At 39.5% G+C, this 27263-nt stretch overlaps 1 protein-coding gene across 3 annotated transcripts in view; it reads right to left on the reverse strand.

Annotated features, from left to right (window-relative positions):
- LOC126365965 (probable asparagine--tRNA ligase, mitochondrial) overlaps positions 1–27263 on the reverse strand; it is a 97887-nt gene that overhangs the window by 19300 nt on the left and 51324 nt on the right. For all 3 annotated transcript variants that reach the window (XR_007566281.1, XM_050008761.1, XM_050008760.1), the window contains one exon: positions 18411–18691. Coding sequence is in view for 2 of the 3 variants with exons in the window: in XM_050008761.1 (XP_049864718.1) it covers positions 18422–18691 (270 nt within the window). In the remaining variant the exon portion in view is untranslated. The remainder of the gene's footprint in view (positions 1–18410; positions 18692–27263) is intronic.

A 27263-nucleotide genomic window follows, 5' to 3' on the forward strand; every position in this document is an offset into this window, starting at 1 on the left:
TGACCCCGGCAATAAATGGTGCTCAAAGCCAGCAGGAGATGTGAAAGCGTATCCCACCTTATCAATAGTCTTAGAACCATCAGTGTAAAAGATGGTGGCACCCTGGAACTCTGCAAAGATGATACAGACAAGGTGCCAGAAACGCATAGGAGCGACATAGACCTTAGGACCCTCGAATAGATCAGTCCTAATCCATGGTCTAGGCACCATCCTAGGGGGAGGGAGAGGGGGGGGGGATTGGGAGGAAAGACACGGGGTGTAGTCCAATGAGCGGAGAGGGAGATCCTGACAGAGGGAAGTGAGACACATGCCAACCGGCGATCCCACCCGTGGCCGGGTGTTAGGAGGGAGATATCCCTTATTGGCAAAGAACACAGGGTACACAGGATGGTCAGGAATTGGTGGATGGTGATTGTGTAAGAAACAAGGAGTTGGCTCTGTCAGATGTGTCGAGGGGGAATCCCCACTTCTGTGAGGAGACGATCAACAGGACTAGTGTGGAAGGCACCAATAGAGAGACGTACCCCACAGTGATGGACAGGGTTAAGGCGTTTCAAAGTGGAAGGAGCTGCTGAGCCATAAACCTAATTACCATAATCTAGTCTGGATAAGTCCAGAGCACGTTAAAGATGGAGAAGAGTGGAATGGTCTGCACAACAAGATGTGTGGGCCAGGAGGCGGACAGCATTAAACTCCTGCATACATGCACTCTTTAGGTGTCGAATGTGAAACAGCCATGTCAGTTTGTTAGCAAAAATACGGCACAAGAATCGGGACTGTGCTAAAACATCAAGGAGCTGGTTGCCTAAATGAAGTTCTCGATCTGGGTGTACTGTGGGTGGACGACAAAAACGCATAAATAGACATGTTTTGGGTGGTGGCCCACGTAGAGGCCCATCGGATGGCACCTTGGAGCTGGCCCTAAGCAGGCACTTCCGAGTGGAAGCTGCACCAAATGCAAAAATTGGTGACATACAATGCCGGGGTAACCAAAGGCCCAACAGAGGTTGCAAGTCCATTGATGGCAATGAGGAAGAGTGTGACATTTAGCACAGAACCCTGAATCTGAGGAGTGCTGAGTGAAGTGCCAACTCGAACACGGAAGAGCCGGTAAGATAAAAACTTGCAAATAAAAATTGGAAGGGGACCATGGAAGCCCTAGTCATGGAGAGTAACTAAAATCTGATGGCGCCAAGCCATGGAATACGCCTTATGTATGTCAAAGAAGACCACGACAAAGTGCCAGCAGTGAGTAAAAGCCTGTCCGATGGCTCATTCCAATCGGAGTAAATGGTCAGTTGGAGATTGCCCTGCCTGGTAGCTACACTGATATGGGGACAAAGGGCTCCAAGATTCAATTACCCAACATAATCATAAATTGGCCACCCTTTCAAGCAGTTTACAAAGTACGTTCACATTGGGTTTTTCCTGGTCTTAAGGATGGGGAAAACTATACTGTCTCACCATTGTGATGGAAAAGTACCCGTGAGCCAAACATGGTTGACGACCCTGAGGAGCTGTTGCCTCCGGGGAATGTCCAAATGTTGGATCATCCGGTTGTGGATTGAATCTGGCCCTGGGGCTGTCTCTCGTGAAGAGCTAAGAGCCTGCACCAATTCCCATTCAGCGAAGGGTGCATTAAAGGGCTCAATGTGGTGCGGAATGAAACAGAGGAGGGTCTATTCAACTCTGCATTTCTGCCAGAGAAAGGTGGTAGGGTAGGAAGAGGACGATGATACCGTTGCAAAGTGTGCAATGTGTTCTGCGAGGACCAATGGATCAGTGTGTGGAGCACCTTGGAGGTTCAGACCCTGGACAGTTGACTGTCGCTGACGGACCAGGAGGCTACAGAGCTTTGACCAAACCTCCTATGAAGAGGCATATGTCCTCAGTGAGGAAATGTAGCACTCCCAGCATTCCTTTTTACTTCACTTAATAAGGTAACGAGCCTTAGCAAAGACACGTTTAAAAGCGAGAAGGTTGGTCTGTGAAGGGTGTCGCTTAAATCGCTGCAGTGCCTGTCAGTGGTCCTGGACAGCAACTGCGACATCCTTGGTCCACCATAGAACCAGCCAATGGAAAAGGGGACCTGTGGATATGGGGACAGCAGTGCCAGCAGCATGAAGAATAGTAGCAGAGATGCCTTGCATGACTACATCAATGGCATTCGAGAGGGGAGTATCAAAGTGGACAGCAGACATATATATAAAGGCCAATTGGCCCTGCTGAGTGCCCAACATGGGGGCCTGTCTGTCTGGCAGCAGCAGGGGAATGATAGAATCACTGGAATGTGGTCACTGTCACAAAGGTCATCATGGGATGACCAATGTAGGGAAGCCATGAGGGCAGTGGAGGAGAACGTGAATCAATAGCAGAGAAGATGCCATGAGCAGCACTGAAGTGGGTAGGGGAACCATCATTGCAGGGTCACAAATTGAGGCCTGTGATAAGTTGATCAATTAGGATACCCCTACCCATTGAAGTGACACCCCCCCCCCCCCCCCACATTGGATGGTGGGCACTGAAGTCTCCTAGGAAGCGAAACATGGGTAGGAGTTGCTGGATTAAGGTAGACAGTGCAACATAAGCAAGTGGCCTACCTGGGGGGCAGTTAGATATTGCAAATGGTGATTGCCGGAGTCGTTTGCACTTGAACTGCTATCGCTTCCAAGGTGGTACATAGGAGGTCCACTCACTAATGACATTGGAGTGAGCAAAGTCCAGACCCCACCAGATGCTACCCCGGGGAAAGCATGGTTCCGACAGAATGCTCGATAACCACGAAAAGTTGGAGAGTGGTCATCATGGAAATGCGTTTCTTCAAGAATGAGACAGAATGCAGAATAAGAGGAGACAAGACGTTGCATTTCCTGTAGGTGATGATAATATCTGTTGCAATTCCACTGGATGATCATGTGGCGTGAGCCCAAGGTAGACATGAAGAAGCTGAGAAGGAGGTCAGGTCACTCGGTCAGTAGTTGCCACCGACAAGGATGGCGTGACATCCATAAATAAGATGTCAGACACAGGTTGCTAGGGGGGAGATGGCACCTCCAGGGGCGCCTTGTCTTGGGATTTATATTTCTTCTTCTCTTTCTGAGATGGAGGGGGGCAGGGCAAGATCTGGAACTGAAACAGAGCAGGTGACGTTGGGGTGCACAGATGGTGCTCGTTGTGGTCAAGTGGTGGTAAGTGTCTTCTGGCCCAAGAGGCACCAATGAAAGGGATCCTGGGAGGGAGTCCAATCACTGGCAGATGCCAAAGAATGGCGGCACCCCTTCGGCTTCCCTGACGGGAGGTTGTGAGAACTTCAGGGGAGGGGGAGGGGAGATTGGGATGGGGCTGGGGTAAGGACAGGGAGGAGGAGGAAAGGAAGTAACAGAGGCACAAGTTGAAGATAGTGACACTGGATGGAGTCTCTCATATTTTTGGCAAGCCTCAGAATAAGACAGCCTATCCATGGATTTGTATTCTTAGATCTTCTTTCCTGTCTAGTAAGCCGGGCAATCCAGAGAGCGAAAGAAATAGTGGTCAGCACAATTGACACACACAGGTGGTGGGACAGAGGGGCTTCCCTCATGGAGTGGGTGGACACAGCCTCCACACAAATGGTATCTGATGTACAGCAGGAAGACATATGCCCAAAATGCAAGCACCAAACGCACTGCATAGGTGAGGGAAGTATGGTTTCATGTCGTATCTGTAGCATATAACCTTGACCTTCTCTGGGAGGGAATCCCCTAGAAAGCCAGAATGATGGCACCAGTATCGCTCCCATTGTCTTTGTGACCCGTCTGCACACGTTGAACAAAATGAATGCCACGACGCTCCAGATTAGCCCAGAATTCCTCATCAGTTTTCAGGGTAAGGTCCCTATGAAAAATTACCCCCTGCACCATATTCAGAGATCGGTGAGGAGTGATAGACACTGGGACATTGCGAAGACTATCATAGGCACAAAGAGCTGCTGATTGGGTGGCAGAAGAAGCTTTGATCAACAGGGAGCCAGACTGCATCTTACTAAGAGACTCCACTTCACAAACTTTTCCTTGATATTTTCCACTGTGGCAGAGAATATGTTCCCGTCCATCATAATACAGATGAGGTAATTGGGAGAGGGTTTCACACCAAGATGCCGAGCCTGGCCCTCCTCATATGGTGTAGCCAGGGAAGGGAAGGTTGCCTTGTCATACAAAGCAGCATTCAAAGATCCTTCACCATTTGAAGAGATGGTCGTTTGAGAACGGCTAGATTTTTGCAGCTTGATATGCTTCATGTGTCAAGCATCTGTCCTGATACCACCCACTCCAACCAGGGGCTTTCCCCACGGGTGCCACCCAGCCATGGCAAGGGCCATCTGGCATGGCGGCCATTGCTGGGAGTTCCCATGCTCCAAGAAGATAAGCAACCACTCCTTGGCATACATGGGGAGGGAACAGCTCAGGTATCAGTAGTGTGATCCCTGTGTTGTCAGGGGTCACAGCCATATGGGTACATAACAACCCCACAACATGGACTGGCTACACATGCTGGTGACCTAGCAGGGTGGAAGGGGGCTACAGTGTGGATGGGTGAGGAGAAGGAAGGAGGGAGAGGAATCCACAGCACAGATGCCAGGGAGGGAGTTCTTCCCCATATGGCTCCCATTAAAACAGTAAATTTGGAAGTGGAGGTCAAATCACAAGTTGGGACCTAAATGCCAAAAAGGATAAAAGAACAGGCAAAAGGAACAAAATTTGCAACCAATACAGGAAAACAGGTGGATAGCCAGGGCGAAATAAATCAGAGCACTGAAAGGGAGGAAGGAGGTGGCAACAGGGAAGGGATGAGGATATGGAGGGTGGGGGCAGGGTGAAGGAAATGCAGCCAGGAAATGAGGAATTGGCCACAATATCTCGGGGCCCCATGTAAGCCATGCACAAACTCATGGAAGAACCGTGAGCCTACTGGTGGGGGGTGTATGGGTGCGGGGAGGGGGAGATGGAGGGGGGGGGGGGGACCAGAAAGGAAAATCTGTGCCCTTCAGGCACAGTTGGATGGAGAAAGGAAGGAACTGATAAGGATCAAGGGAGATAGGGGAGATAGGGAGGGGGAGGAGGAGGAGGAGGAAGAGGAGGAGGAGGAGGAGGAGGAGGGTGTTTGGGAACTGGCAGCTGGTAGCAGAATAGGAAGAAAGAGAACGCAATCTTACAGTTTTATCATCAACATGAAAAACAGGTATCTACCACTGCCAGAGGTAAGTGCAGAAGAGCCTCAGGAGGTAGAACAAGGAGCAGGAAATGTGCAGCACACTTCTACTGAGACCAACAAGCCTAGGAGTGTAGAAAGTGTTAGGAAGAAGAAGGTGCTGCTGCCAGGCAGTGGCCATGGGCGAGGTGTAGACCCTAAGTTGCAGCAAAGTTTAGGGGCAGAATACCAAACCACCAGTATCTTCAAGCCCTTCAAGCCAAATGCAGGACTACGTCCTGTGATAGAGGACTTAGCGTCTTTGTGTAACAACTTTACAAAAGACGATCATGTAGCAATAGTGCGTGGGGTGGGAAACAGTTTGGCACCAACTTACACTTTGTTGAGCTGTGCCGGCATCATGATCGACCACACCTTGATGGAGCTGTGAGGCGAATCAATGTGGGGTTAGGAATGGCTCTGAGGGCAGCCAATTTCCTCATGTTTCTCTGGTGCCCATTGGGACTATCAACAGATGAGGTTTCACTAGGCATGGCCTACACCTAAGCAGGACTGGGAAGGGAAGATTGGTACAGCTGATTCATGAAAGTATAGGGGGTGGATCTTGGGCCACACATGGTCAAATGGGATTAATCTGTATCACTTCAGGCAGGAAGGTTACCTTCATAGTTTCAAATGTTATTGAATTTAGCATATGTTAAAATTCAGGAGTAAGTAAGAAACACATATTTTTTTGTTTTCTCCAAAGAAATTCATGCCCTGAGATACAGGCCTCCAAAGATGACACTGCAAACACCATTTTGAAGATGCGAATTTTGAAAAAAATTATAAATTTTGTATCTCTGTAACAGTTCTAGACATTTTGTTAGAGGGTTTTTTTTTATTCGAAAGATAATTGCTTTATGATTACAATGGTATCTTCCGTTTGCACACATCTGTCGAAGTTCTTTCACTGCCGCCTTTGAATTTTTTTATAATTTATAGAATTTTTTTTTTCAAAAACGCCAATTCAGAAAAGTTAGATTTTTTTCTTTTGATTAATACAATGTATATTCTCTGTAATGGAGAGCTTCCATTTTTAAGTTGGACTAGTTTCATTTTAAAAAGTCTTTTCTTGTTTCTTTTTTTTTTTTTTTTAACTTTCAATGGTAATATATGTCTTCACTGAAGTTATTTCTTATTAATTTCTTTGTTACAATGTTTATTTCTATTGTCTTTGTTACAGTTATTTATCACTTTGTTGTAGTTTCTTGTCAGTTGCTTTGTTGTGGTTGTTCATTGCAGGTTTATGTATTGTAGTTGATCAGCACTAAAATTTTTTCAGCCTGAAATTTGAGACCATCCAGTGAGTTTTGTGTTTTCATGAGGAATTTTACAGTTGACAAAGTTGCAGTGTGTTTTGTGAAAAGGACAGTTTGAAATGTCTTCCGATTGGGACCACAGGAGACTGAAGTGTTGGGTTGGGTTGTTTGGGGGAAGAGATCAAACAGCAAGGTCATCGGTCTGACTGAAGTGTGCTGACCCATTTGCATCTCCATAAAAGAGTGATATACAAGACAAACAAAAAAACAGACTTTGTTCAGGTTGGGAATAAGCGTTCTCATCTGAAGACTCTGTTTCAAAGTGAAGATGTTTCCAGTGACGACTGTTTATGTTCTAAATGTTTTGACAGAACAATAATGACAGTATCTGAACAAAGGTGCAGATGATGCACATTTTGCATCAAAAGAGGAAGAATTTAATACCCTGAATCAGTCAACTACAGAGGTAGGTGTTAGTCCTGTTAAGAAACTATGGTCAATGAAGTTCAGTCATAAGCTCTATGCAACAAGAAAGCGCAGAGGAATTATTAAAGCTATGGATGAATACATTATAGCAAAACTGATGACACTCTTCAAAGTACAAATTCCATCTTCAGAAGAAAATGAACCAAAGCACTCTTGCACCTCTTGCCAGGAATTTTTCACAAATATCAATTCAGTTGTTGAATATTGTGCATCCCACAGTGAAAAGCTTTAACTATTATTCCAAAGACTTTTTCAAAGTAAACAATTTTGAACCATGTTCCATCAGTACCAAAGAAAATGGTATATAAATCAAGAAATGTGAGGTCTGTAAAAGGAGTCTTTGGAAGACCATCCTGTAGAAGCAGCTCAAGCTCAAATAGTGCAGTCATTTTATCTGGAAGATAAATGGGACTGTTCTCCCCAGAGTGCCAACAAAAAAGAAACTACAACTCTAACAGTTGGAAGGTCAAAAAATTGTGAAAGTGAAGAGATACATGACTTGCAGTATTAAAGAAACTTTTGCAAATTATAAGAACAACTTCATAACTTCACATACTGGAAGACCTAAGTGGTTGGTTCCACATGCACCTCGAGATGTCTGTATATTGAACTTTGTGTGTTAACTTTGAAAAACTTACTGGAGCACATGACATATGACAGTTTGGTTGGGCATGATGTAAAGTGAGAGACTTGTTTGTTTCAAGAGGGTGTTGACTGCCCTGGAAAGGGAGGATTGTCTTTACAGACATTGTGTGTGGAAGACGTAGCAGATAACTCTACAGAAATTACATATGCGACATGGGAGGAAAATGAACTAATTAAGAAAACTGTTGCCTGTGACAGTTTCATTGATGAACTTGGTAAATCGTCAGTGAAAGTAGTAACACACCAGCATCCGAATAAATTGCAACAACAACACATTGCAGAAGTGAAAGGGTGTGTACAGGCTGAAGAACTATGTTTAGTACTTCACTGTGATTTTGCTGAGAACTGGTCTGTAATTTTCCCACAAGAAGAACAGGGGTATCATTGGAGTAATGACTAGGTTTCTATTTTTACAAGAGTGACGTATTTTGAAAACAAGACCACAAGTGTTGCAGTTATAAGTGATGACAAGGGGCATGACTCAGTGCATGCTTTGCGAGCAATGCGCAAAATTCTTCAACTGCAACTGGGCAGAGAAGATCATCATTATTTCTGATGGTGCTCCTAGTCATTTTAAAAATTGTTGAGTAGTTGCTTTTGCCAACTGACTGGGTATACATACAGTGCTACTGGTCATGGGAAGGGGCCTTGTGATGGCACACGAGGCCTGCTGAAGCACTTTGCTACAAAACATAATCTTTCCAGACCAAATACAGCTGTGATTCAGAATTCTGAGGATTTTATAAGAGTCATGAAATCTTACATATCCACAGCTCTCATTCTTTGGTCCAAAGAGGAAATTGAAGAATTCCATGAGTAGAAATAAGAATTGTCCAAACAAATTATTCCTGTGAAAGTAATTCAGAAGATACATTTTTGGATTCAAAAGTGATGGGCGAACTCGTATTGCACGCACTTTAAAGATCAAGAAAGAAGAAATTTTGTTTGTTCGGCCAACACCTCAGAAAGAGCAGGATAATATTCAGATTCACAGCCTGAGAAGGGGGATGTTTGTGGCGTGTGTATGACTGTGGCTGGTAGGTTTCTGAGATTATAGACACCTGTTATGAGTTAAACGAAATTGTAGTGAACATTATGCTACGACAAGGACCAACTGCTGGATAGAAGTTTCCAGCCGAAGGAGAGCAACAATGCCATCAGTGCTCACCTCCTGTTCACAATGTTTTGAAGACTGTAAGTGCTGCAGCTCCTATTGGTTCATCAGGAAGGCATCACTCTATATCAAAGAAAGATACTGAAGCAGTGAAACACATTTTTATTTCATGGACTGGCTAGTTTCAGTACAAAACAGAGTACACAAAAGTTGTATAAATTGAAACCTTTTTGAGTCTTTAGACCTTTCACATACATTTTACATAAGACTAAGATTTGACTTTTATGAGCCTATTATGTGATATGTGGTAATAAAACAGGTTTTATGTGTGGCAAAAATTTCAATTGTTTATAAAACCTGATCAACCTAAAAGTGGAAGCTCTCTTTTTCAGGGAATGTAGAACTATATGGTAGTAATCAACAGAAAAATATAAAAATTTTATGGATTGGAATTTTTGAAAAAAAAAAAAAAAATCCATAAATTATAAAAAAAATTCGTAATGCTATAATAAAAGGACATTGACAGATAAGTCAAAATGGAGGATTTCTTTGTAATCATAAAGGAATTATCTTTAAAATAAAAAAACAACAAAATATCTAGAATTGTTCCAGAGACACAGCATGTCAAAACTCTTTCCAAAATTCGCATCTTGAAAATGGCATGGGCAGTATCATCTTTCGTAGGCTGTATCTCGGAGCAGAAATTTCTTTGGAGAAAACAAAAAAATGTGTGTTCCTTACTTAGTCCTTCATTTTAACATATACTTAATTCAATAACATCTGAGACTATGAAGGTAAGAGTTTTTTCTAGCCTGCCTGAATTGATATGGACTATGCCATTACCTGGGGTTACGGGTAGGAAAAGTAAGTTGTTTTTAGGACAAGTCCAGACAACAGGTTTCCCCACCTAAAGAGTATCTCCAGCAGATTAAAAAATACTGAAACAAACACTCAAAAGAAAGATTTTAACACTCCAAATATCACACACACACACACACACACACACACACACACACACACACAGAGAGAGAGAGAGAGAGAGAGAGAGAGAGAGAGAGAGAGAGATGTCACAAAGAAAAAGAAACCATTGGAAAGAGTAACATGGGTCATTTCACTGACTGAACAATCCTCCATCAAAACATGCAATCATTAAAAAAATAAAATACAACTATTAGAAGTTGAGCTCCAATCTTTGAACAGCACAGTAGTTTGTGTTACTCATCACTGGTATAGAGACACAGAAATTGAACATGTAGTATTATCATTATATGAAAAGCAAACTCTTACTGCAGAACTGCTCCAAGGGGTGGAGGATCATGCATTCATATCAGAAAAGGAACACAGTTCAAATCAAGACATTACCTTAGTACAGTAAGTGAAGACAAATACTTTTAAATATCAGCTATTGAATAAACAGGGCTTGATATCACCAAGAAATTAGTCATTTTGTGTGTATCTAGATCTCCCAGTGGTAGTGTGGACACTTTTTTCAATAAATTAACAGAAGTTCTACATAAAGTGTCAAGTACAAAAGCCAACATAACTCTGTGTGGGGACATTAACGTCAACATTAATATCATAAGTGAATCCAGCAGCACCCTCATAAATATCCTTCAAAGTTTTGGCATGTCCCTATTGGTCAATATTGCAACACGGGTTACTACAATGTCTTCATCAGTAATTGACTATGTGGCCACAAATATGGATAGGGAAAAAAACGTGATGTAGCTGTAAAATATCTCTGACTATCAGACCATCTCTGTCAAATAACAGTAAAATCAGGTATTGAAGCATTCCCTAAACAACAAGCCTACAAACATTATCTATCACAAATCAAAATAAAACATTTTTCAAAAGAACTAGCAAAACAAAGCTGGGATGAAGTGTATAAGGAAACCAATGTGAAAATGAAATTTTCTAAATTCTCCACATTATTTAAATTGAACTTTGAAAAGGCATTTCCAAAGGTATGAATGTCTGTAGCAACATCTCACAAAAACAGATGAATAACAGCAGGTATTAAGAAGTCCTCCCAAACACTTAAATACCTCAGTTCCAAGAAAAAGAGTTGCAATGATCCAGAATTCTTAAATTTCTATCATAGATAGAAAAAGATCTATAGGAAGTTGCTGATTGCTGCAAGAAAAAAGTCATTTAATGAGAAAATAATATAGAGTGCAGAGAATAAAAGCAAAGCAGTTTGGGATGTTACAAAAAAGGAAACGGGGAGAGGCAAACAAATGCAGAATAACATACTGCGCTAAGTGAGGGGGGATAAGGTAAAATATGATCCACAACACTTAGGATACTATGTAAATAAGCATTTTTCTAGTATAACAGAGGCGTTACTGCAAAAATTCCCAAAAACAAATCTAGCACCTGTAAATAATGTTGCACTAAATACAATGGTGTTCCTTCCACCACAGAGTATGAAGCAAATAAAACTGTTCAAAAATTAAAAAAAATTAAAAGTCAGTAGGCTTAGGTGAAGCACCAATGTGTGTACTGAAACAATGCATAGAGATTATACAAGGTTCCTTAACAAATATAATAAATGAATCCTTCACATCAGGGACATTTCCAGAGCAGTTAAAACAGGCAAGAGCTGTACCTTGCTTAAGAAAGGTAATGCAGAAGGCATAGAAAATTACCAGCCCATTTCCCTGCTGCCACCATTCTCAAAACCAATAGAAGCAATTATGAAAGACAGATTAAAGAATTAGCTGAATAAATACAGTCTTTTAAGCAAAAGACACTTTGGTTTCCGAAGTGGCAAAATTATGGACCCAGCCATAACAGAATTCAGAAAAGTTGTTCTTGATGTTCTTGACAAAGATGAGTGTGTCACAAGCATATTTTTGGATTTTTCTAAGGCTTTGATACAGTCGACCATAAGATTCTATTGAATAAATTAGGAGCATTAGGAATAGCAGCGGTAACTAATGACTGGTTTCAATCATACATAACAAACAGGGTACAAAGAGTAGAGATAACACACACTTCAAATAGATCTAAACATTTAGTAAAACACTTATCAGAACCAAAATACATTAGTATAGGGGTTCCGCAAAGCAGTGTATCAGGTCCAATACTATTCCTGATATACATCAATGATTTTCCCAGTAGTGTTAGTCATGGTGAAAAAATTATTTTCGCTGATGACAGCAATATTATAATCACCGAGATAACATGAGCACTTCTTGCAGAAAGCAAATGAAACTCTCAAGGAAGTTTACAATTAGTCAATAAGCAATAAAGTGACATTGAACATGAAGAAAACTAATGCCATGAATTACAGTCTGAAGATGGTAAATGAATGTAACATTTCTAGGAATGAATAATGATTATCAGTTGAAGTGGTGTGAACACACAAAGGTACTTGCAAACAGAATGTCATCAGCATGTTATGCCCTTAGAATCCTATCACAGTGTGTAGCACGCAGTGTCTTTTAGTTGCATACTTTTTATATGTACACTCAATTCTTAGTTATGGCATTCTTTTTTGGGGAGCAAATGCACAAAATATGAACACAATTTTCAAACTCCAGAAAAGAGCCATAAGAATAATAACCGAAAATAGTAGTCAAGCTCATTGTAAAGATCTGTTCAAAACACTGGGGATTTTAGCTGCTTCATGTGAATACATTTACCAGTCAGTTGTACACATCAAAAATAACATTGGTAATTACTGCACAAACAGCTCTGTCCATGACCATGGAAAAAGAGCTAGCCTCAACTTATGTTTACCCAGAAAAAATAAACATAAAACTCAAAACAGTATTTTCTACCAAGGAATAAAAATGTACAATAAATTACCAAAATATAGTAAAGAAATTGCAAAAAATACACGTACTTAAAAAGGCAGCTGAAAAGTACCTGTTATGCAATATATTTTATACACTGAAGGATTACTTAGATAAAACAGAGGAGGGGATTGGTAAAAAAAGAGAGTTATATAAATAAATAATAATAATAATAATAATAACAATGTTTATAAAACATCGAACATTCCATATAAGACCGTCACACTATGTTTTTTTCCCTTCTTTTTTCCTTTCCTAGAAAAACTTACCCTCAAGCTACACATAGCACAAAACTAACACCTGGCCCAGAGATCACCAGTGTGTGTGTGTGTGTGTGTGTGTGTGTGTGTGTGTGTGTGAGTGTGTGTTTTTTTCTACTGTTGAAGTGTTATGAAACGATGTGTGTATAGTGTGTGCACTGACTGATAGTGAGATGTGAGAGAACATAGTGGCATTACATTACATAATAAGTTATTTGTAAAAGAAGTATTATATACCAGGAGTAAATCTAATGATTGTGTCTAACTAGAAGTCCATAAATGTATGTGTATACGGATTAGCTCATTTTAAATTGGTCTGAACTCGTAAATACTTTGACATGTCCTATATCCCTGTAAAAAGATCTATGGATGAATAAAGCTGCTGCTAATACTACACTATCCACTCCATTTCAACAGTGATGCAATCAACAGTAGACTGTGTGTATCAATATGTTTCACAAATACCGTGTAAAAAAGGATGTTTTCTCAATGTTTCAGCAGAACTAATGTCATGTATAACCAATGTTCCAAAAACAACACAATGCAGTTTGTTTTACCGTATATTTTAATTATCTAAGAAAAAGCTAATTAATCTGGAATGTATGACTCCTATTCAAGATCAAAGAATATGAAGGAGGTATTGGTAATAATATAATTAGCACAAAATTCAATTATGTGTCAAATTAATTGCTTCTAATTTTATATTTGTTAAAATTTGTCTAAAATACCAATATTTCTCAAAATTTTTATAATGTTAATTACTTTTAAATCAATTTTTAAAACAAAAGACTGTACTCACAGTTTTGTAAATCCATATATTTCAGTTATAAATGTAATTTTGTAGATACTTAAAGAGTTACATGTAACGTCATAATTTTTTATAATTATATTTACACAGGGGCATCAGTTCCCACAGACAGAGTTACAGTTCATTTTTGGAGACAATTTTAGTTTCAAGAGTGTTGGGAAAGTGTTGAAAATGTGTAGAGTCCATATTAGTGATTGCAAACTTCAGATGATGCACATATGTCGTGAAAAGTTGCTTTGAAAGAGAGAAAATATATCATCAAAATGCATGTAAAACGCTTCTTATTATTATTATTTGGTGGAGTGCATGAATAAAATCCAACACAAATAAATATCCAGGTTCTACAGTGAGTAATTATAGTTACTCTATCAACATGGATATCGTGAGATAAATATCTGCAATACGACCATTTGTTATAATTTATTTGATATTTGTAATACTCTTACACCATAACCACACACAAGTCCAAACTTGAAGGCAGGTCATAATGAAATACAAAACTTCGCGTTGAAAGCACATTTATTACGAACATCAAAATACAACCAGAACAGAACAGCACTCTTGGATGGAGAGCATTGCTAGTTATATGAACACTGAATATTCCAAAAATTAATATAACATGAAAAGCATCATAAATTCTGAAAACCTTCCAGAAACGATAAATACTAAATAACAAATAATTGGTTGTGGTTGGGTTTGCACTGACGAACCACATCATGTACTGCTGAACGCTACATCACACTGCATGCACCACAGCTCTCAGGATTGTTCCTTCTCCTGACCTACTGTTTCAGAAGTTCTCATTGGAACTGATTACAGAACCCTAGATCTACATCTTGTCAATGGTCCTCTGTACGGCAGCACTATTGGAGTCTCATGTTCTGGTTGTGTTGTCATGTCCTGTTCACTACGATGACTGTCAGAGGCAGTCCCTCTTATTGAAGTTTCGCGACTGTTGAGCAGGTCTTTAGTTTCCTTGAATGACAAGCTACTATGATCAATCTGCCCCTCAGGACTGGAGTAGGCATTTTTGTCTTCTAGATGAATGTTCATAATCTCAGTTCCATATGTGATGCCCAACACATGATAATAGATATGATATGGCCCAAACTAGTGCTTACATAACTTTTCTTATAGTCTCACTTTTTGCACAGGTGTAAAAAGACACAATAAATCTTTCCAATCCCTCTATTCAGTATCAATGTACATCAAAGGCATATCTGCAAACATCTTAATAATGCCTACATGAGGCCATTCTTCTGTGGGTGGTATGCAATCGTCACTGCGGGTGATACTGAATGGGAAATTACCTCTGACACTACTTTTGATTGGAAAACTTTTCCACAATCAGAGATTATCCCATGGGGTGTTCCATCCTTCAAACGGAGTTCTACAAAGAATTTTGCAATTTCTGGGGTTTCTGCAGTCAGCACAACTCTGGTGACAGAATAGTAGGTGAGTCAGTCGTTGAAGACTATTATCCATCTATTCCTGTTTGCTCCCTATGGGAATCTCCTCAAGAGGTAAATTCCAATCTGATGGACTGGTGCTGCAACAGGAATAATTAGTATCACATGCCCTGGAGATAATTATGGCACAGGCTTCCATTGCTCATAGGGTCAAACAGATCAGTAGAGACCTGGCCAGTGATACATGTGTCTGATTTTGCCTAGAGTATTCAAGAGACCCAGGTGATCACTGCTGGAGTGTCAAGGAAATACTTCAAGATAGCTGGCTGTAGATGAGCAGGAATAAAAAGCAACCATTTTTTCCCTATTGGATCAGTTTCTCTTATACAACATTCCATTTACAAGATGATTCAGAATTAATGGGACAAAAAGAAATTATCCTTGTGACAACAGTAACGACATCATTTCAAAAATACACATAAAGACTGAAAGGTTAACTCTCACAGTTCCTATGGACATTCACAGACGTTTGATGTGGGCTCCATTTGTGACATGACAGATGTCTATCAAGTGCTGCTTTTCTTGCCAGATCCATTTGATGTAACCCGATTAATGGAATTAACTAAACTGACTAAAGATAATATACATTGGTTTACAGTTGGTGACATGGGGCAGCACAACATGAATGGCACATCATTCGACCCAAGACAACCAACCAGCACTGTGGAAGATGTTTATTAAGGTGACTACGTATGAGGTTATACCAATGTGGTGAGGTTGCAAAATGAAGTCGAGTATATCTTCTGTCAACTGAGGCAACAAGGAGACAGAGAGTATATCAAGATAGGTTATGGCTGTAATGGTAGATTATATGAAAAAGAAAGCATCAAAGACTCAATGGTTGATTATGGCATTCAAAACAAAGTTTCAGAAACTCAAGTTCATGTTCCAGAGAGGCATGTGGGTTTTGTGCACGTCATGTTCTCAAATTTTACTTGTTCACTTTGTCACTTAAATGAAATGTGGATTTGTTAAAGAACACAAGTCTGTCTGCAAAACCATTAATCTACATATGTCCTTGATCACTTCTCTGTTGGCACAACACACGAATTTTCTGAGACTTATTTCCAAGGTCTTATAAATGTTTTCCATCACACCATTCTCGATGGATGGCCATCCTGTGGTTTTCTTCTTGCATATGCATCCCGTCTCCTTTAGTTGCTTTGCCTGTCGAACAGAATTGTGATGATCTGGTGCCACTTTACCACTCTTGGCCTGAAATTGTCTTCAAACAAGAATTACTAATGATTCTGCATATTCTATGATACAATACGGCTTTTCTACAGCAGATGCCACCATTTTGAATACTAACCCCAGTGATGAACAACTATGGCAACTTTCCATTGTTTCATTGTTTCCATCCTAAACTGTGAGGGCTACCTTTCAGTCAAAATGTGTATATCTGAAGTAAAGTCATTACTACAGTCTCGTATCAGGTTTCGTGGAGACTGAATGCTCACCAGAGAAGATGGACTTCAATGGCTGATAGGGGGCACTGTGACCGTGCAGTGCTGTTCTGTGCTCACACAGTGAAAGCACCACTGTCATCACAGGAGTACAGTGGCCAACGTTCTAAGCTTGCTTATTATGACATTTCTGGGGACCAAAAATCTCCTCTGCAGGAATCAACACAGGTTCCGAAAATAAAGATCTTGTGAAACCCAGTTTGCTCTGTTTGTCCATGACGCCTTCCCAAAATGTGCTGTTTTATACAGAGTAGTTGCAATGCTAGAAAACTGTAACAAAATGGAGTAAGATTGCACATGATTGACACTTGGTGCAGGGAATGGCACTTGACCACCAACGTGAGCAAATGTTAACATACTACTTATAAATGGGCATAAAAATCCATTATTGTATGATTAGACAATTTCTGAACAATCACTGGAAGCAGTAACTTCCTTACAATACTTAGGAGTATGTGTGTGGAGCAATATAAAGTGGAATGACAACATAAAAAACATGGATGCCAGACAGAGCTTCACTGGAAGAATCCTCAGGAAATGTAGACCATCATTAAAGGAAGTAGCTTACAAAAACCTTATTCGAGCAATACTTGAATACCACTCTTTAGTATGGGATCCTTACCAGATAGAATTGACACAAGGAATACAGAAGATCAAAAGAAAGGCAGTGTGTTTTGTTACAGGTTCATTTGATGAGCACAAAAGCATCACAGAAATGTTCCACCAAATCTAGTGATAGATGTTGCAGAAGAGGTATACTGTTGAATTCTGAGAGCATTTGTTCCTGTATGTCAACCAATATATTGATTCCTCCGATGTATATCTTGCAAAAAGACTGAGAAGATGTAATTACAGAGACTCGAGCCCACTGGATGATTATCGGCATTCATTCTTCTTGTGAAACATTTGTGGCTGAAACAGGAAAGGGGAAAGTGACAGTAATATCTTCCACATGCTACAAGGTGGCTTGCAGAGTGCAGATGTAGATATAAAATGTAAGTGTTCATCAAAAGTATGTATCATGTGGAACAATTGTTTTATGGAAGGGTGCAAAGTGTCTTGGAATACTGAAAAACGTTTAGCTGTATGCTGGGGCTTTCGTGTGAAAAGTGCAAACTAGAAGTTAATAATACACAAATGGACCATGTAGTGAAAATAAAACAACTTTCCTGTCAAATATGTGACTTAAACTGTTTTCAGGCATTCAGCTGGGTATTTTAAACAGTAATTCTGACTATATTCTACATGCAGATGGAATAGGAAGAAACTCTAACATGTGGTACCATACTAAGTACCCTGGGCCATTCACTTCACAGTGGTTTGCAGAATATGTATGTACATGTAGATGAACAGATCTAGATGTGTGGTCATTGATACTCCAAGAATTTTTTGCAATGAGACTTGCTGCTACCTTCAAGAGACTACTGACGAATGATCAACAATGAACCAGGCTAAAAATTAGACATAAATATGCATGAGGAATTTTGTTATCCTCTGAAAACCATTATGACTACTAACCACAAAATCTGACATTGCAATAAGCACATAAGGGGGACACTAGCAGGAAAAAAAACTTCATTGAATAAAATTTGTGCAATAAATAAAATAAAAATTCAGCAAACAATACTAAATGCTGGTATCACTGTATGTGATGACCTAAAAGGAACTGTTTAACTGTACATTTTTTAAATCAAATTAGATGCATTTTTACTTATATTACACAGTTCATGCCATAATATTTTATAAATAATAGCAGAGCTCCTTCAGAGTTGTGTGCATTTCAATTCGAAGTATGCAACAAATGTTATTTGACTTTTTCTTTCATTATCCACAAACAATCAAACAAATACTTAACAAAAATAAAAACTCACCAAAACATTCCTCAGGCTTTACAATTGTGAGGCCACCGAGGGAATGGAACTGTGTCCCGTATGTTGTGCACGTCCAACAATGTTTGAAGCAGTCTTTCAAAACCGAGTCCAAATCCTCCAGAAGGGATGCTTCCAAAGCGACGTATGTCCAGATACCAGGCAAGTGATTCTTGTAAACCAAGATTCAATAGCTTTTCTTGTAAGACATCTGGGTTGTCTTCACGAATACTTCCACCAACTAGTTCACCAACAACAGGAGCCAGCAACTCCAAAGATTCAACCTGTTGCAGTAGAGAACATCTTTCATTTTGCGTTCAATAAACACAGACAAGAACTTACCTGCTACACAGTAAGTATCTCAAAAATGTGATGCTTATTCAAATATTATTGCAAGAAAGTTTTTGTCAACTGCTATCAAGTATGACAATGAGATTTTTGGTGAAATGTGCACAGTTTATGCATAGAGGAGTCCATAAGAACCCACAAATTCAAAGTCATAGTCATAATGGTTGTTTAATTACCCATAGTAGGGTCAATTTGACAGGGTACATTGCTCAGTACGAGTTTTCAACCTCATAGTAGTCTCAGAGAAATCATTCTTCAGAATTTTTGCATTTAAGGTTAAGTCTTCTGGATCCCGTCAACTGAATTAAATCTTGAACATTTTATGTTTTGGGAAGACGATATGGCCTGAAGCTGACAAATCTGGCAAATAAAAGTTTGGGAAAAAATGAGACTTACTTTTTAGTAAACTACTGTTGCACCACTGCTGTCAAATGAGCCAGGGTGTTATTGTGTAATTCAGGGAAAAAAATCACAAATGTGAGGAAGTCAAGATGAAGTGTGGAATACAACTCAACTGCAAATAAAAATAAAAATTCCTAGTTTACCTTTTATACACACTTTTTCCCATTCTCATCTTATAAGAGATGTTAATGTCATTCTCGGGAGGGTTGTATAAACATTAGTCACTTACATAGTATATTACCAAACTTATTAATATATTTCAAATTTTTATGCAATGAGATCACAACAGATTTGTACTACTTCTTCTATGAGGAATGATAAAGATCATTTACATTTCACACTCACTCACACAGGAGTGTTGATCAATGAAACATTGTATTATCTATGGCCATCTTTTTGATTGGATGAAGTCTGTGACAGACACACACTGTATTGTATGCAAGCTTCAACAACAGCAACACAGATTTTATTCAATCCCAAATAAGTGCAAATAAATCACAGAATATAACAGATTCTGACTCTTCTTGAACTAAACAGAAAAAAATACTTCTGGAGCCAGATATCTCTTGTCCATTAAAATAATCTGGAGGTTTACAAGACATTGCTTCTTTAGACAGAGTGGTGGTGGTGGTGGCAGTGGCTGTGATGGTGGTGGTTGTTGGGGGGTAGAGTTCTCATCAGTATGCTTATCACTGTTCTCACTAAACATGAATAAAACAATGAAAACTAAAAGATGAAATAATAAAAACAATTGTGGAAAGGATAGATTATAGTCACCACACAGAAGATACACTGAGTAACAGACAAACAAAATCAAAAAGACTCTAAAATATTTACTTGTAAGATTTTGGACAAACCCCTGAAACAGAACATACACACATTCACACAAGCACAACTCTCTCTCCCTCTCTCTCTCTCTCTCTCTCCCTCTCTCTCTCTCTCTCTCTCACACACACACACACACACACACACACACACACACACACATGCAGTCACTGTCTCGGGCACTTCACTTTGCCTGTCTACAACTCAATGCTGCCTTTATGTGGTAACTAGCAATCTTTCTTTTCCATAATACTATTGTTAAACACGAATAAATGCATTTAGTGAAAGGCACACTCTTTCCTCACAAGTGATATTGCAGTGAAAAAGTCTTACAAACAAATATCTGACTGGAAATATCCGACTGTTTCACTTAAGATCTACATCATCAGGACTCTCATTATGAGGTCGAGCACCAACAGGTTTTTCATAAAAGGCAAACAGCTTAAATACATCAGAATCTGAAAGATAGCTACCAGCGAGTGTCTATTGTTTAGTTAAACAGCATTACAGGATGTAACTGTGCGACAGAAATACTATGTAAGAAATACTATTATGTGCGGAAATTAGAAATGCACCTGTTACATTCTTATTTGATGGGAGTTCACCTGCCTCTATGATTAATTAATTAATATACTTTAGTATTGGCACACCATCTTTGGACTTGACATTCCATCTTTGGACAGTATGCATTCCAAATTGGGGATTTACAGGCATCATGGAAATCCACTGTTGGGCCAAACAATGCTCTCTGTGAAGTATAAACAATTATCAGGACAAGTTTGTTAGTGTGGCCATCCTTCACAGCAAGCACAGAAATACTTGTTTTGGAAATAAAACTGCCTTTTCCTGCTGCCACTTAAGTGCACAAATTCCACACTGTCTCTTGAGGAAATAGGTTTCATTTAGTACAAATCACAAACCTTTGCTGTCTTTGTTTGGGATCAAGACTAAACTGTCCGAATAAATGGATAACTGGCTCCAACATTTAGTTTTGTACTTATCCAGTTACTGGTACTCCATACATTATTGCTTCTCCCATTAACATTCTAATGCAGATGCCCTCTCCAGACTCCCTATGGGAAATCTGACAGACAGGAAACTGCCTGTTTTCAGACTGCTCCCAGGTTATAGTCTTTGGGGTCTCCCCAATAAATTCGAGAGATACTGCAGCAGCATTCTAACGAGATCTTCTATTAGAGCAAATTTTCCAAAATGTCTGAGTATGACAGTCTATCAAATTTTCAGCCACACCACCACTGTGTCTCTACTGTTTTTTCATACGATGCCACCACCTCCAGATTCCAGTGAGCAATCAGTTTGATTTGTTACCTGAAGTAGAAGAGCCTCAAACCGTTTTTCAGCAAAGTAGGGTGCAGCGGACTCATAGTAACAATTGTAATGCTAGGTCTAAAGTAAAGTCAAGCAGAAAGAAAAGAGTCCCGCTGTTAGGTAGCAGTCATGGAAGAAGTGTAGGCCAGTTGCTACAGGATAGGCTAGGAGTCGAGTACCAGGTCGCAAGCATTGTGAAACCTAGTGCTAAGCTTAGCCAGGTTACAGAAAACCTAGGGGCCTTGTGCAAAGATTTTGATGGTGAGGACCATTTTCTTATAGTAGGAGGAGCAGGAAACAGCCTGGCCAGCAATTCGGACTATAGTATTAGGTATGACCTGGATGTAATAGGAGCAGCAATAGCTCACACTCGTGTGGATGTTTTGCAGCTCCATGACCAGCCCTGGGTTAATACGGCTGTCAACCGCATTAACAGAGAGCTGGAGGGGAGGTTTACTGTTGGCAGAAACTAAATCTCATATCTGTGCTGTGCCTGTTGATGCAATTGGGAGGTGGGGTTACACTAGTCATGGCCTGCATCTGAATAGGTGGGGGAGGAATAGATTAGTTGATCTTCTTGCAGAAAATGTAAAGGAGGCCACATGCACACAAGAGAAAATACCGATGATAACTGGAGTCAGACGGACACATTTTTTACATTGCAGTCAGGTTACAGACAGAGAGTATTGAAAGAGATTAAAACAGAACAGTGTCATAATGTCTGTAGCAGTATCCACAGAAATAAAATCAGAACATTAGAGGATTGAAAAATAAGATAGATGAGTTTTTTGTATCCCTAGAAAATAGGGTAAATTCTGAAGGTATAGGTTTTGTGTCTCTCTGAACCCCGTATAACCGCAGGTATGGAGAAGTTAAATTTAAGGGATTGCAGATTAGCATCTTATTCATGTAGAGTCAACATGGAAAAAGGAGGAGTTGCTACTTATATAAAAACTGGACACAAAGTCAAAAATATTGAAACAAATAGGTTTTGTGTAGATCAGATCCTTGACGCATGTGCTTGTGAATTGCTACTGCAATATACTTCTGTAGTAATTGTAACAATCTACAGATCCCCTCAAGGTAACTTTCAGCCATTCATGAAAAATCTAGAGGCATTATTGAGCTATCAGTCAGACAAAAAGAAGCAGTTAGCAGTTTGTGGTGATTTTAATGTAGATTTCTTAAAAGATAGGGATAGGAAAGATGAGCTATAATCTTTGTTTGGTTGTTTCAATTTAGTATCTGTTGGAAATTTTCCCACTCGTGTGCACCAGGATAGTAAGTCACTTATCGATAACATTTTCATAGACAGTACTCAGGCAGAAACAATTAATGTGTACCCAGCTGTTAATGGGCTATCTGATCATGATTAACAATTAATGGAAATAACACATATAGCACCTTACAGGATTCAGGCATGTTCATATTAGGCAGGGAGGCTTATTGATGCAAACAGGGTACAGAGTTTTAAGAGCAGACTAGAAGAAATAGAATGGGATGAAGTATAGACAGAAAATGATGCGTATGCCAAATTCAATTTATTCCACCGTAAATTTGTCTCAATATTTGAGAGTTGCTTTCTTGAGATGCTATCCAAAAAAACCATTAAGAAGTCAAGTAAGCTATGGATTACTAAGAGAATTAAAAGATCGTGTAAGAGGAAGAGGGAAATACATGGACAGGCCAGAATAAGTCAGGATCTGACGTTACTTACTTACTACAAAATATACTGTAATATTTTAAGGAAAGTCATTAAGAGGTCAAGAAACTTATGTGTTCTGACAGAAATTAATAATGTGGATAATAAGATTAAAACTATATGGAATATTGTCAAATGGGAGACGGGGCAGCCTGACAGTACACAGCATACCATAACAATAAAGCTAAATGATGATGTTGTGAGTGATAATTTGCAAGTTGCAAGTATTTTTAACAATCACTTTCTGAATGTAGCAGCAAAAATAGGGTTAAAGGGTTCAGTTGAGGAAGCAAAAATATATATTAAAAATGCCATTCCCCTAGACGTTTGGCCTTTAGAAATAGCACCAACATCCCCCACTGAAACTAAGGGAATTATAAATATACTGAAAAAGAAGAGCTCATGTGGTGTTGATGGAATCTCTAACAGAATTTTGAAGTGTTGTTCTAATTTAATAAGTGGAGTCCTGAGTGATATATGTAATGCTTCACTGGCACAGGGAATGTTTCCAACAGATGAAATACGCAATTGTTAAACCTCTTCACAAGAAAGGGGACAAGAGTGACTTAAATAATTATGGACCAATCTCATTGCTGACTTCATTTTCTAAAACATTCATAAAGTTATATATTCAAGAGTAAGAGTAGTCTCACATTTGAGTGAAAATAATTTACTCAGCATATCACAGTTTAGATTCTGGAAGGGCTACTCGACTGAGAATGCTATCTACAGTTACCCATCAAATAGTACAAGCCCAAAATAACAAATTATCGCCAGTTGGTATTTTTTTTTTTTTCCAAGGCATTTGACTGTGTGGATCATGTCACACTCTTAGAAAAACTCAGGTTTTACGGAACTGAAGGCTATACATACAGCTGGCTTCAATCATACTTAACGAACAGAAAGCAAAAAGTTGTGCTGAATAACACAAATAATGTTGGGAGGGTGGTAGATTCTAGTGAACGGGGCGTTACCACAAAGGGAGTCCCACAGAGTTCAATTTTGGGTCCTCTGCTGTTCCTTATTTATGTGGATGACCTCTCACTTAACGTTCAGCAAACACAACTAGTACTTTTTGCAGATGTCACGAGTCTTATAACAAATCCGATTCCAGAAAAAGCAGCTGAATATATTGTTAAGGATGTCTTTCAAAGAATTATTAAGTTGTTCTTAGAAAATCGACTCTCCCTTAATTTTGAAAAAACTCACTATATCCAGATCTGTACACAGAATAGAGTGATGCCGACAATTGATGTAGCATATGAACAGGGTAAATGGGCACATGGGTAGATCACATAAATAATGAGGGGGTATTGAATAGGATTGGGGAGAAGAGAAATTTGTGGCACAACTTGACTAGAAGAAGGGATCGGTTGGTAGGACATGTTCTGAGGCATCAAGGGATCACCAATTTAGTACTGGAGGGCAGCGTGGAGGGTAAAAATCGTAGAGGGAGACCAAGAGATGAATACACTAAGCAGATTCAGAAGGATGTAGGTTGCGGTAGGTACTGGGAGATGATGAAGCTTTCACAGGATAGAGTAGCATGGAGAGCTGCATCAAACCAGTCTCAGGACTGAAGACCACAACAACAACAATGAACAGGGCTCAGTTAACAGAGTAGATTTCTCCAAATTTTTGGGTGTTCACATTGATCACAACTTGAACTGGAAGAAGCCTATTACTGGGCTTCTCCAACAATTAAGTTCAGCTTCTTTCGTCCTTTGTATAATCGCTAGTCTTGGTAATAAACAGTACTTTGCATATTTCCACTCAATAATGTCTTATGGAATAGTTTTCTGGGGTAACTCACCACTTAGACATAAAGTATTGGTTGCACAAAGGAGATCAGTGAGAATAATTAGTGGTGTTCACCCAAGACATTATGTAGGCACCTATTCAAGGAGTTAGGTATTTTAACTGCACCATCAGAGTACATATATTCGCTAATGAAATTCGTTATAAATAATCCATCTCAATTCGCAAAGAACAGTGATGTTTATATGTGCAACAATAGAGGGAAAAATGACCTTTCCTATCCGTTATTGAAGCTTTCAATTGCTCAAAAAGGAGTACAGTATTCAGCAACAAAAATCTTTAATCATTTGTCAAGTGTCTGGCAGGTAGCAGATCAAGTTTTAAATCTAGCTTAAAATAATTTATTTTGGACAACTCCTTCTATTCCATGGACAAGTTTATGTTTCAGAACTGGTAAAAAAAATAAAAAATAAAAAATTTGTACCTCTAAATGTAGTTGCATGCGTAGAACTAAAAATTTCAGTAATATTAATAATAGGACTATTCATGTGTGTATATACAGGGTGATTCAAAAAGAATACCACAACTTGAGGAATTTAAAACTCTGCAACGACAAAAGGCAGAGCTAAGTACTATCTGTCGGCGAATTAAGGGAGCTATAAAGTTTCATTTAGTTGTACATTTGTTCGCTTGAGGTGCTGTTGACTAGGTGTCAGCATCAGTTGATGCTAATATGGCGACCACTCAACAGAAAGCTTTTTGTGTTATTGAGTACGGCAGAAGTGAATGGACGACAGTTGTTCAGCGTGCATTTCGAACGAAGTATGGTGTTAAACCTCTTGATAGGTGGTGTATTAAACGTTGGTATAAACAGTTTACAGAGAATGGGTGTTTGTGCAAAAGGAAAAGTTCTGGATGGCCGAGAACGAGTGATGAAAATGTAGCACGCATCCAGCAAGCATTTGTTCGCAGCCCAGGAAAATCGACTCGCAGAGCTAGCAGAGAGCTGCAAATTCCACAATCAACTGTATGGAGAGTCCTACGAAAAAGGTTAGTTATGAAACCTTATCGTCTGAAATTGATTCAAGCACTGTCTGCAGCTGATAAGATTAAAAGAATCGATTTCCGTGATTTTATCCTTGCTCAAATGGAAACAGGTGAATCTTTCGTTTCAAAGATTGTGTTTAGTGATGAAGCAACTTTCCACACTAAAGGGAAAGTCAACCGTCACAATGTCTGTATATGGGGCACTGAGAATCCGTGGGAAACAACGCAGTATGAACGTGACTCGCCTAAGGTGAACGTTTTCTGTGCCATTTCAGCCAATAAAGTTTTTGGTCCCTTTTTCTTCGAAGGTGCTACTGTAACTGGACTACAGTATCTGGAGATGTTAGAGAATTGGCTGTTCCCTCAGCTCGAACAAGAAGCACAACAATTCTTATTTCAGCAGGATGGAGCGCCACCACACTGGCACTTATCTGTCCGTAACTACCTGAACGTCAACTACCCGAGGCGATGGATCGGCCGCCAGGCAGCCCATGACAGAGCACTTCACCACTGGCCTCCAAGAAGCCCTGATCTTACCCCCTGCGATTTTTTCTTATGGGGGTATGTTAAGGATATGGTGTTTCGGCCACCTCTCCCAGCCACCATTGATGATTTGAAACGAGAAATAACAGCAGCTATCCAAACTGTTACGCCTGATATGCTACAGAGAGTGTGGAACGAGTTGGAGTATCAGGTCGATATTGCTCGAGTGTCTGGAGGGGGCCATATTGAACATCTCTGAACTTGTTTTTGAGTGAAAAAAAAACCTTTTTAAATACTCTTTGTAATGATGTATAACAGAAGGTTATATTATGTTTCTTTCATTAAATACACATTTTTAAAGTTGTGGTATTCTTTTTGAATCACCCTGTATATCTTGTAATCTGACTTGTTCCACATCATATCGATAAAATAATCGTAAAAATTATCTACATAACATGACATAACTACACCAAAACTAAACAAGGCATCCTGCTGCTGACACAGGAAGACGACAATTGGCAAGAGGTTGTGCCCATAGCTCTGCAGTGATGCATGTTGCAGCTCATCGATAAATCTCACTGTGGACCCTATAACGAGACTACATCTGTGTGATTCTAGAGTACAGTAGATAGTGTTATAGCAGTAGCCAATCATAGAACACAGTACAACTGTCTGTTGTTATAATATTTTGTACCCTCAGTAATGCATATTTCTTAATATGAGTTTACTGGTTTATTTCATTGTTTGGGGTCCCAAACTTTTTAAGTCATATTCATTAGTCTAATTTTATTATGAAAGACTGCCCATACTAAAACTGATTTAACTAAAAACAGTAATTATTCAATTTAAGGTATTCCACATTGTGTTGAAAAATTGACATGAATGAGACTCTCTGATCTGTCAATATAAATCCTATGCAACTTTGGTTTACATTTCTCTCTGGCTAGTAGTAGTAGTAGATA

The sequence above is a fragment of the Schistocerca gregaria genome, chromosome 4 (genome assembly GCF_023897955.1).
Source record: "Schistocerca gregaria isolate iqSchGreg1 chromosome 4, iqSchGreg1.2, whole genome shotgun sequence".
NCBI lineage: Eukaryota > Metazoa > Arthropoda > Insecta > Orthoptera > Acrididae > Schistocerca > Schistocerca gregaria.